The 13,717-nt window shown below is 32.0% G+C and overlaps 1 protein-coding gene across 2 annotated transcripts in view; it reads right to left on the minus strand.

Moving 5' to 3' along the window:
• The window catches only part of LOC105668191 (protein Wnt-11b-1-like), a 161,421-nt gene that overhangs the window by 136,547 nt on the left and 11,157 nt on the right, over positions 1-13,717 (minus strand). For both annotated transcript variants that reach the window (XM_067349812.1, XM_067349811.1), the window contains one exon: positions 310-551. In XM_067349812.1, the coding sequence (XP_067205913.1) occupies positions 310-551 (242 nt within the window). The remainder of the gene's footprint in view (positions 1-309; positions 552-13,717) is intronic.

A 13,717-nucleotide genomic window follows, 5' to 3' on the forward strand; every position in this document is an offset into this window, starting at 1 on the left:
AAAGACATTTTTTTACGCGCAATAATACAGCCTAATTAACCAAATAATCTTTTTATTCTATATTGATATAAAACTTGTTAATGCTTACAATTTTATATATTTAATCTAAATTGAATTCTCTTAATTACTAACTATAATATTTCAAATTTTTAAGAAAGCGGAAAATCTAATATCTGGTTTACTTTTTTTCTTTTTGTTATTGTCATGATACGTTTATGAATCAAGTTAATATTATTTTTAATGTATATTTTTAGTGTAACACGGTTGAAAAGGCTTTTAATCACATGATCATATTAATATAGTACAAACCTGTAAGTAATTCTGGTGTATAGTCAGGTGCGCGCTCGATGCTGCTGCAATTCCATCTACGATGACGGAACGCTTGTTGGCATACTGTTGATGTGTCTCTGGCAGCTTGTATCAAATTAGGCATTACATCCGGCGTAGCCCTACAAGCTCTCGCCTGCTTTCTCTCCAGTAGACCGACGCTCTTTGCGTTGGTACATGCTTCCCTGGTCCATGTATGCGTACTGCTGGTACGACCGAGGCCACTAAACACAATTGTTCTCGGTTTATCGAAATGCGCTATTGTACAAATTTATCAGCTTTGAAAAATAACGCATTATTGCTAGCCGCGATATATATATAATGACTTAGGCCACTTTCATAATCACTGCCCATGCACGCGCGCGCACGCGCGCACACACACACACACACACACACACACACACATACGTGTGACCTAAGTCATATATTTTTCGTTTCAAGATATTTGGATTTTTGCTTTTGCGTGTATTAAAAAATATTTTTTCATTATGTAACAAAATATTTCATAAAATACTTGCTCTTATAATGTAAATCTTTTCTATGATTGTAAAATTTTATGAGTAGCTTATAAGAAAATGTGTTTTTTTAAACCTCAAATGACTTAGATCATTTTCAAAATTATTAGTATATCTTAAACGTAGCTTATGATAATAAAAAATAATGAACTTTATTAAAATAACAAGTTAGAAACAAACATATTCATTTACATTTTATAATTATAATTGTGGTTAATTAATTCCTATCAATGTTCCAGTTTTCTTCTTTTTGTTAGATAATAGGAATTTCTGATGTTTTAAGTCATTTGAAATATTCATGATAAATGACGGCAATAAATTCATCATATCTTCATATTTTTCTTTTGACATGTCTGATGGTGGCATATAATGAAATAGTTGAATATTTTGATATATTTTTGGTTTTCCCCTTTTGGATGAAAGATCTAAAATATGAAATTTAACATCATCATATAAAGATGTTTTGTAGAACATCTTATGTGGGGCATTTAAAAAAAATCTTATCTACTGTATTTGTAACCAACAGGCAGATTCTCCCTCAGTATTTTTTGTTTTCCTTGTTGTTAATTCCTCCAGTTGCTTTGTTGAAAAAAAGATCTTTCTGTATCAGTCGTTCTACAGCAAATAGCTTTTTTTACGATACTGTGCTATTAGTCTATAATAGCGTCAAGGATATATGTAAATAATTCGTCTTTTTTATTTCCATCTCTATCAATCCAAAATCACGATTGTTTGGCAAAAAGGAATGGCCAGATATAAAAAATTTATGATCAATTATTTCAATAAAATTATTCAAAGATTGAACAATTTTTATCTATGTCAATGCTAATTTAATATTACGGTTCTATCCAGAACAGGCATTATTGTAAGCTGTTTACATGAGTAAATGAGTTGTTTCAGTTGTGACATTTTGAATATGTTTTGTGCAACATGACCCTAATTCTTGAGATCTCTTTGATGCTATACTTTCATCCCAAACATACTATTATGAAAATTGTAAAAACCTAGGTTGTATACGTACACATTTCGCTTACAATAAGCTATCGAAACAGAAAATTTAGAATACAGAAGTGTCTTCTGTAAATCAAATAAGAATGCAAAATATTCCCCTGGATTTTTAGCGCTTTTTTCAGATCTTTTTTTAAATACTTCCTAGCTTGTTCAGCATTTCTCAAATGTAAATCAGGTTACTGTTTCAGATCTAACTTCTTTTCGTCATTACTGGATACTTGAATTTTTATTTTCAGTAAGTCACACTTTTGGCACATATCTTTACGAGGAGAGTGAAAATGTAAGTTGAATTCAGTATTAAATTTTTCTATATGTCCATTCATTTACGTATGTTTCATTATTTTCCTTACATTTCTCAATGAAAAGGCTATACCTTTTTCTACTCTCTAAATTTCTTAGAGTGAAATCTAACTCTAAACGAGTGGACATTCACTCCAAGCGATAGTGAAAATACTGCCATTCGTAAAGAGTAAAAATTTACTTTTCACAAAAGTGATTGTTTCGCTCTAACGTAAAGTATCACTCTACGTTAGAGTAATGTATTACTCATTCCGGCGTTAATAATTCACTCGATCAAAGAGTGAAATCTTCATTCTTTCATCAAGCGAATTTTTCACTCAATTGTTACGAGTGATTGTTACGAACAGATTCACTCTTAATAAGTCTTAATTCTAAGCAATGTATATAAATAAGAAATAGACAAAATAATATTTATTAACTATAATTGACAAAGTAATATATATTATAAACACATTATTAAGACGTTATTTTTATGTTATTTATTATTTCTTCATTATCATCAGATAATCTGTAAAAATAATTAATTTATTATTTCTCAGATAAAATTCTCCCTCATCTAGAAGCTTGCAAAAGTTTGTCATATTTTTTATAAGTTTTACCTAAAAATTAAAGTAAATAATTTTACAAACAAGAAATTAAAAGAAAATTTGAAGTGACACAAAAAGTGTGATAAAAATAACAGATACTTTAATTGAACGACATATACACTTTTGTTACTATTAACAAATAAACTAAAATAAAAAGTACGACCAACTTTTGAAAAAACTTCTCTTTGATCCGCGCCCTCAATTATATTCTGACTTTTTGTGGACGAGCTACATATTTATTAAATAATTTTACTAATAATTTTAATTATAATAAATATGTAGCTCGTCCACACAAAAAGTCAGAATATAATTTATTATTAATGTTTATTAATATACACAATTACATTACTGCTATAACATTACCAAACTATAATTTTAATTTTATTGCAAATCTTATCTTTCAAAATATTGACGGCGTCTTCCGAAATTCCACTGCTTAATAAAAATTTATTTAAGTTTTCAGTACTGTTTAACGTCTCCTAACAAAAAAAAAATTTAATATTATTTCAACAAACTTAACTATAACCGAGATTTTGCAGCTCATGGTACGCACTTGCCGATTTAATAAACTACAAGTCATTATATAAGTTACTTCTCATTGTACCACTTGTTTATCGATATGCAAACCGAATTTATGACGAAGCTACGTAGCACGGCGAACCACATGCTGTGAGATCTCGATTTACTCTTTCTGTAACCTAACCTAGAAAAACAATTTAACCTAAACACCATTCTTTACATAATATATTAAATCAGTAAATAAACTACACATAAATTCTTATAAGTACTTATCTCTAGAAGAAACGTTGACATTTTTATATGTCTATCTACGTGTATTCTTTATAGATATTCTTATTTATATCCACGATGTCTTGCATCAAATACATGTAACAATGAGACGAGAACAAGAGATAATGAGACGCAGTGATCATTCACTCTTCATGTGAATGAAATATTCACTCCACACTGCATAGAGTGAAAATGTTTACTCTACAAAATAAAGTACACATGATTACTCTACTTTGCAGAGTGAAAAATTCACTCTACAACAAAAAGAGAGAGAATTAACTCTGTATGAATGAAAAGTCACTCTAACTCGAGTGACACGCCAGTCACTCAATTTTTCGAGTGCATTTTCACTCCAAGAAATTTAGAGGGTAATATCTAAATCAGGATTTAAATATTTTTGATTTGGAGTATGACATATTCTGGTATAATGACTTTCAAATGCAGAAAAATTCAAAATGTGATCTTTTACAACCTTAACCTTAATCTTAATCTTAACCTCACTCATTTTTCGGGATGATATTCCAGCATTTTCCCACGAAAATCTGGTGAGGTTAAGATTAAGATTAAGGTTAAGACTGTAAAAGATCACATTTTGAATTTTCCTGCATTTGAAAGATATATATATATATATATATATATATATATATAGATATATATATATATATATGATTATGAAAGTGGCTAAGTCAAAATTCTAAAAAGAATTTAATTTATTATTTATTCTACAAAAAAAAAAAAAAAAAATACACATACACATACACACACGCGCGCGCGGTGTCCCATTTTACCTTAGATACCAAACTATGTTGAAAACAACGCATTTTCGAAAAAAATGTTCCACATGAAAGTTGTAAGGTTTTAAGTAGTGTATTACATGGCAATATTACTGTGACCTTGAATAATGTTGTTAAGGTCAATCACGTAAAAATCATTAAAATTTTTTAAATAGAAACTCCTATTTTTGATTGCATATTCTTGTAGCTGATTTTGAGAGCTTTTCAAAACACTATAATAAAGTTTTTTTTCATTAAGTATTTTCCGAGTTATTTTATATCTTAATCTGACATATTTTGATATAAAATCTAAAATATCTCTTAAAATATTTAGTTTTTGATAATCTTACCATAATACTTTTATGTACAGAAAAATGAGACAAATTAATTGATATACAGTACCGCTCAAAAGTATCAGATCACCTGCCAAAAACATTCGTTAATTTCAAACATTATAAAAACACATGGTGGCTATTTTAAGGTGAACAAAATTTAGTCAGAACACTACAGTGCAAAATATAACGTTTATTTGCTTTCTTTATTTATACATTATTTGTACAGCTCAAAATGTTACTTATTTTCTTTTGTTTAATTTTATAAAACCAAAATGTGTATTATTTTGTTTATACATAAGATATTTAGAAAAAAATATTTTGTTAAAAATGTATGTATTTTTAATAATAGTGTTGCGCCCGCAGAACGGAATATCACACGCGTCAACGGAACTCGCGGAAAATAAGTTAAACAACACAACACTTTATAAGAGAGAACACTTTAATTATAAACATTCAACAAATAGTAACCGAGAATACAATTTAAATATCGGAGCTGTCATATACGTCCGCCCGAGCAGACAGCTACCGAAGATCTGACATATGATAGTTTGTTTACAAACTGTCATAGAGACCCTTTAAACCGCTAATCGATATCGTCTTGACAACAAATATAAGAAAAACTCTTGTTATTTACAAATGCCATATGGCTTTAACTTTATAGTGACCGATCGATATTATCGATCGGTCCGTCAGCTGTAACACACAGCATCAGCGGCGAAAAGCACAGGCGTAACAATAGTAAATATTTTATGTATCGCTTAATATTATTTATCAAAAATTGAATTTGACCATGCGTTAAAAAAAAATAGGAATGGCTAAAAATGCACAAAAAAAACATTGCTCCTAAAAATTTGAGAAAATTTCAGCCAATAGATAACTACAAGATGCAACTTTTTTACTTTTAACTTTTTTTTGTAAGTCGCAAGTTTTCAGGATAAAAAGTATTATAAACATACCGCACTTTTGCACAAAAAGTTGAATAACCATGCGAAAAAAAATTGTAAACAAAATCCTAATAATTGAAATTAAAGCTGAAACTATAAGCTTTCAAATGCTTTTTACAATTTTCATCTGTGATCAATTTCACAAAAACAAAAGCTGTTTTAAATAATAAAAAAAAAATATAAAAAACTAAATTTACGTTAGTAAATTTAACGTAGTTCAATAACAAACTGACATATCTACATGATCTCAACGCGACTAGAAAGCTGAAAGTCTCCTTTTCAATTCGCAATTTTTTTCGTTTTTGTACGATAATTGGGCGTTGAGCTACTGATGTTTGAAATTAATGAATGTTTTCGGCAGGTGATTTGATAATTTTGAGCGGTACTGTAAATAAAAACGCATTATTTTGTTAAGAAAAAGTATATAATTTACAATGTACTTTTTTTTATAATTTACTTTTTTTTTAACAATTATGCGTTTTCTTTACAACACTTCATTTGTCTCATGTATATATTTCTCTCTGTATATATTTTTAGTAAATATGTATTTTAGGTTACATCTCATCGATTTTATCGCCATTTAGGTGTATTGCACGGGAAGTTGTTCTGAGAAATTCTCTGAGTAACCCAGGTAGCACAGGTTCGTTTCATATACGTTTTCTAAATGTATCTAATGCTTTTTAACCGTCAAGCAATAATAAGAAACGTTTTTGAAACGACTCGACAGAAACCATAATTTAAGAAACATTTTTTTCACGTTTTTAAAAAACAGGAAAGTTTTTTTTAATTTTATTTTTATGTGTCTTTATTTCTTTTATTTATTTTTCTTTAGTATAGTGTTCTTTAAAAATTTAATGTAATAAAAATTACATAAATATTATAAGAGTTTAATTAATAAAAATAATTTAGCATAAGAATTTTTTTTTAAATACTATATTTTACTATATTTGTGATATTGATATTATGATACACTGATATTTACCATATTTGTCATGAATTAAATACTATATTTGTGATATTTTATTGTAACATCTTATTATAACATTGCAAAAAATATATTAACTGTTGCATTTATATGAATATATATATATATTTTTTTTTTCAAGAATAAAAGAAAAAAACATTTTCTTATTTATCCGTAAAAAAAATTTGCTTTTTTTTACGGAATTAATAAAATAATGCATTTATACATATGTATTTGTGTACCAAGCAACTAAAAGATGTTTAAAACATTTTATACATCTTTTAAACTTCTTTTAGATGCTTTAAGCCATTTGCACTGACTGGGCGCGCGCGCATATTTTTTTATTAATTCCGTGAAAAAAAATACATTTTAGTAAATATGCATTTTAGGTTACACAGCACCAATTTTGTTGCGCTTTAGATATGTTGTAAGATAAGTTATTTTGAGCAATTCCCCGCAAAAATTAGATGGCAGACGGCATTTAAAAGATATAACAAATGAAAGTTTCACAATTTTAATGCTCTACTTTAGATGGAGTAAACTTCCGAAAAGCTATCACCTCCGATTTGGCTTATATTTAGCCTAAATACTTATTTTATCTAGTAAATAATATTCCCAAATGGATTTTTGGCGCAAATTTCCTTTCCGCCCCCCAGCCCCCCTCAAAGGTGAAACTGTTTTTGTTAATTATTTTAGAAAGTATTTATTGTACGGAAAAAGTTGTCAAACAAAAAATAAAGCTCATAAAAAGCTCTACAAATAAGGTCTTATACATATTGTTGCGCCCGTACTATTTCGCCGCGGATGCTGTGTGTTACAGCTGACGGATAATCGATAATATCGATCGGTCACTATGAAATTGAAGCCATATGGCATTTGTAAATAACAAGAATCTTTCCTATATTTGTTGTCAAGACAATATTGATTAGCGGTTTAAAGAGTCTCTATGACAGTTTATAAACAAACTGTCATATGTCAGATCTTCGGGAGCTGTCTGCTCGGGCGGACGTCTATGACAGCTCCAATCTTTAAATTGTATTCCCGGTTACTATTTGTTGAGTTCTGTGCTCGTTATTAAAGTGTTCTCTTTTCATAAAAGTGTTGTGTTGTGTTCTTAATTTTGCGAGTTCTGTTGACGTGTGCGAAACATCGCTCCGCGGGCGTAACAATATTTTACCTAACTCCAATATTTTAGTCGTTATTATCAAAAAACTTGTAAAAGCCCCCATAGGAGAGGCGGCACCCACTGCATCCACGCACACACTGTTCAACGCGGAGCGAGGTTCCACATGGGTTTACGACTTTCTACGCAAAGCAAGATTCAATCCAGACCCTATGTGTATAGTTTTTTGATCGTGGAACTCCCCGCAGGGAGACATTGCCTCCAAATTTTTGATAATAACGGCTAAAATATTGAAGTTAGGTAAAATATGTATAGCACCTTATTTGTAGAGCATTTTATGAGCTTCATTTTTTGTTTGACAACTTTTTCCGTACAATGAACACTTTCTGAAATAATTAACAAAAACAGTTTTACTTTTAAGTGGGGCTGGGGGCGGAAGGAGCATTTGCGCCAAAAATCCATTTGGGAATATTATTTACTAGATAAAATAAGTATTTAGGCTGAAAATCAGCCAAATCGGAGATGATAGCTTTTCGGAAGTTTATCCCTTTAGATGTTATAAGCTGATATTACGAACAGTGAAGTTTGTATACGTCATATTAATCTGTTGAAGAATGTAAACAAAGCTACATGGTCATAGATATTTTGTCAACAGTCGGCCTTACTTATTTCTCGCAGTTTATTATTTTTCCTTACTTCTCTCTCTGGTGAAAAACATTTAATGGAATACGTGGGTGGGGGAGGCTCTGCCCACGCCTAAAAGTTATAAACAGATTTTTGATTAAATAATAACCGATTATTACGGCGTAGATATCTTTTATTGTAAAATTTTAATTTGTTATATCTCTTAAACCAATACCCTCCGTCACCTAATTTTTGCGGGGAAATACTTGGGACAACCTCCTCTACAACATATCTAAAGTGCAACAAGATCGGTGCTGTATAATCTAAAATGCATATTTACCGCACATTTTTTTGTGGATAAAAAACATTTTTTTGATCGTTTCTTAAACATTTTTTTGTCGGAAAAATAACGTTTCTCTTAACATTTTTCAGATTAACATTTTAATCAATGAGAAACGTTTTTAAGAATTATTATGAAACGTTTCGAAGAAACATTTGTGAAACGTTTCTAAAACGAACATGTGCTACCTGAGATAATTCTGAGTAATTACGAACAGTGAAGTGAATAATCTGTTATTATTTGATTAAAAGAATCTGTTTACAACACTACTTTCTATTACTTTCACGCGTAGACGGCGGAGGGGCGGAGCTCTGCCCTCTGCACCACCACCTCAAAAAAACTCTAATCTAATCCAAATCTAATTCAATTAAATAATTGAAATTAGGTTTGAGTTAAATTAGGTTAGAGTTTTGTGTAGTGAGGCTCCGCCCCTCCCCCGCCAACGTAAAATTATACCACATTTTTTGTCGTCTTTTGTGTCCGCATTGTTCATATTTCACAGCATGACACATAAAAAGCATACGCTCACGATTTAAATCGACAGCTGCTTCACACCGTGGACATTTAATGTGTCCGTGAATAACTTTTCGATTAATGAGAAAATCTAATAACTTATTGCTATACTCAACAAGACTTAGAAATTCGTGTAGTCGCATGTTGAAAGCTATTAATGAACTGCGAGAAATAGGTAAAGCCGACTGTTGACAAAATATTTATGACCATGTAGTTATCCTTTAAAAAATGTAAACAAAAACTTTACATATCGTGTTTGTATGCAAATACAGCGTATAAACTTCATTGCTCGTAAAATCAGTTTATAACACCAGAAGAGCATTGAAATTGCGAAACTTTAATTTGTTATATCTCCTAAATCAATGCCGTCCCCCATTTGATTTTTGCGGGGAATTGCTCAGAACAAGTTGCTTTCAAGAAAAAATATGTAATTTGCAACATGCAACTGCATACTTTTTTTTAAAACCAATGTGTTTTCTTTATACCAATTCATTTGTCTCATTATTTTGCGCATAAAAGTATTAAGGTAAGATTCCCAAAAATTGAATGTTTTACAAGATATTTTGTATTTTATGTCAAAATGCTGTAACTTTCAAGCCTCATAACTCGAAAAGTACTTAATAAAAAATAACTTTATTATAGTGTTTTGAAAAGCCCTTGACACCAGCTATTAGATTTTGAAATCAAAAATAGGGTGTTCCATTTAAAAAAACAAAGTTGACCTTTATATGACCTTGGCATGTACACCCTAGATTAAACCAATGTCATCATCGGATGTCCCCCTCCGAACCCAACAACTTTTGTAAGGGTTATTTTCGGATTGGTGGCTCCCCTGACGAGATATTCAGGTGCGTAATTTAAAATGGGACATCCTGTATATATATTTTTTTTAAATATGTATTTTTTTAATATATTATATATATATATATATATATATATATATATTAGGGGTACAAATAAGTTTTAAAGCGTTTTTTGTAGAACATAAAAAAGTAATTCAAAATTTAAATATTCTGCCGCTCTTTTCCGATTTTGTAGTGTTTATATGGTAACATAAAAAATAACAACCAACTTCACGATATTGTTTGTGTAACCTAAAATTGCAGCAGCTTGAAAATGGCAAACGAGAAACAATTTATTCGGCACTGCATTCGCTATGAATTCCATCAAGGAAAGAGCGCCGCAAAAGCGTGTGCATCAATTTGTTTGACTCTTGGAGACAATGTTGTACTCAAAAGTACGTGTAAATTTTGGTTCAGACGGTTTAAAGAAGGTGATTTCGACGTTAGCGATCATGAACGTAGCGGAGCCCCTCTCAAGACTGAGGACGATGAATTGCAAGCATTACTCGATGAAAATTCGTCCCAAACGCAAAAAGAGCTTGCATTACAACTGGGAGTGAAGCAACAAACCGTTTCCAACCGTTTACAAAAGATGGAAAAGATTCAGAAAGAGGGAAAGTGAGTACCACACGAATTGAGCCAGAAGAACAAAGATAACCGTGTCGAAATGTGTCTGAATCTGACAACAAACAGCACAGAAAGTCTTTCCTGTGGAAAATCGTAACGGGTGATGAAAAGTGGATATATTACGATAATCCCAAGCGAAAAAAGTCATGAGTAGACCCCGGCCAACCATCCACATCAACGCCAAAGCAAAATATCCACAACCAAAAGGTAATGCTCTGTATATGGTGGGATATGCAGGGTGTGCTATATTATGAGCTTCTGCAACCACGTGAAACGGTTGATGGTGATCGCTATAGTCGACAACTAGTTGAGTTTGAACGAAGAAATCCGTCGAAAACGTCCATATACTGACAAAGGATTGCGTCCGGTGAAATTGCTTCATGACACAACGCTAGGCCTCATGTCGCTAAAACGGTCAAAGAAACATTATTGACGCTTGGTTGGGATGTTCTACCGCACCCGGCCTATTCGCCAGATATAGCACCAAGTGATTATTACTTGTTCTGGTCGATGCAAAACGCATTGTCTGAGGTACGCTTCCGGAAAATTGAAGAAGTGCGAAAATGGGTCGACGATTTTATTAAATCAAAAGACGAAACTTTCTTCACTGCCGGAATTCGTAAGCTGTCCGAAAGATGGCGCAAGGTCATAGATAATAACGGAGAATATTTTGATACTTAAATGTATTATTGAATTTCTGCAAAAACATCTTGAATTTTCAAAAAAACGCTTTAAAACTTATTTGTACCCCTAATCTATATATATGTATATATATATATATATATATATATATATATATATATATATAAGAAAAAATTATGTAATTTGCAACATACAACTGCATACTTTTTTTAAAAGCAACTATGTGTTTTCTTTACACCAATTGATTCGTCTCATTATTTTATGCATAAAAGTATTAAGGTAAGATTATCGAAAACTGAATGTTTTACAAGATATTTTGTGCTAAGTACTGTAACTTCCAAGCCTTATAACTCGAAAAGTACTTAATGAAAAAAATATTTCATTATAGTGTTTTAAAAAGCTCTCGAGGTAAACTACAAGAACATGCAATAAAAAATAAGGGTTCCTATTTAAGAAAATTAAGGTCACTTTTACCTGACCTTGGCAGCACCCTCTGCCAAATCCCCCTACAAAATCTGCTATTGTCACCTTCTTTCCTCCTCGAAACCCTACAACTTTTGTATGAAATATTTTTTTGTATCTTTTTTAGTTTCCGAAATATACGCCTGGGGCAATTAAAATGAAACACCCTGTATATTATATATATTTTTTTTGTAAGAAACATTAAATCTAGATAAATATGGTCGTAGAAATATAAAAAAATCTTTCATAACATTTTAATTGCAATTAAAAAATCAAAATTAAAATAAGATTAGAAAAAAGTTGAAGTTAAACCTAAAATCAAGATGTATATCTTCTGTACTTAGGCACATAATCTGATATACAGTCCCATTTAACTTGAGACAACTAAATATTTCGAAAAATAAGCATTGTACGAAAAAATGTCCCAAATAAACTTTTAATATTATCAAGGGGGACGTCTGTCTGTGTAAAAATTAACCCGCCCCCACCGCCTCTTGGGAATGGGGCGGGTGGCAACTTTGAAATTTTAAATGGGAACCCCCATTTTTTGTTGCAGATTCGGATTCCTTGGAAAAAAATACGTAAGTTTTGTCCGAGACATGTTTTCGAATCGTGATAGATGGCGCTGTAATCAGTGAAAATTAGTTTTTGCCATTTTTTCTCACCATCGGGGTGCTTTATTTCGGTGAGTCCCCTCTCACTATTCAATTACAATAAATGCTCGAAATGATGACTTCTATTTTAATGCATTTATTAACTCGAGCTTGGATGCTTATACACATGTAGAAAGTGTATCTGGCGTTATTTGTGCGCAAGCATATCTAATACGTTCCACCATGTTTTCTCGAGTATTTGGTACTTCTGTATACACTTTTTCTTTAAGGTAACCCCACAAAAAGAAATCTGGTGACGTAAGGTCTGGCGATCCGGCAGGCCAATTTACCGGACCACCTCTACCGATCCAGCAATCATTGTAATTACGATTTAACACTTCTCGTACTATTGCTGAATAATGTGCTGGACAACTATCATGCTGGAACCACATGTTCTGTCGCACTTCGAGAGGTAATAAATGCATCGAAATGGAAGGTCATCATTTCGAGCATTTATTGTAATTGAATAGTGAGAGGCGAGGGGACTCACCGAAATAAAGCACCCCGATGGTGAAAGAAAATGGCAAAAACTAATTTTCACTGATTACAGCGCCATCTATCACGATTCGAAAAAATGTCTCGGACAAAACTTACGTATTTTTTTCCAAGGAATCCGAATCTGCAATAAAAATGGGGGTTCCCATTTGAAATTTCAAAGTTTCTACCCGCCCCATCCCCAAGGGGCAGTGGGGACGGGTAATTTTTACACAGGCAGACGTCCTCCTTGAAAATATTAAAAGTTTATTTGGGACATTTTTTTGTACAATGCTTATTTTTCGAAATATTTAGTTGTCTCAAGTTAAATGGGACACCCTGTATATACATACAATATCTAACATTCATTATAAGTGTCATCTCAACAGATCTCAACTAAATCGCTTTTCGAAATGTCTTACAGCAAAGAACGCGAGAATTATTTTTCGCCTTTAAGAATGCAATAGATGCTCATTTTAAAATAAAGTACCATTCTACTTTGCTTTTAACACTTTGTGACATGCGTGGAATTTGGAATTAAACACTTGGTATGTACAATTCTGTCAGGCGATTGCCTAAAGGCCGACAACCATGAGCGATTCACCTCTCCGGTACAGCCCCCACTGCGTCGTAAATCAGGGGATGAATTTCGAAAATTATAGGGCGCGAGACTGAAAAGGGTCTTGCCTTTAAGCGTTGTGGGTTGGATACGTGCGGTTAAAGCTGGCTCGCAACACGCGTGAGAGTGCACCGGGGATAATAATTACGGACACCTGAAAGGCGAAATGACCCGTGCGCACGGCCACCGTGTCTAGACATAACAACCCTGGGAATGGCCGGATCGCCAACCCCATGTCACGAAGCCTACCCTC

The sequence above is a fragment of the Linepithema humile genome, chromosome 2 (genome assembly GCF_040581485.1).
Source record: "Linepithema humile isolate Giens D197 chromosome 2, Lhum_UNIL_v1.0, whole genome shotgun sequence".
In the NCBI taxonomy this organism is placed as follows: domain Eukaryota; kingdom Metazoa; phylum Arthropoda; class Insecta; order Hymenoptera; family Formicidae; genus Linepithema; species Linepithema humile.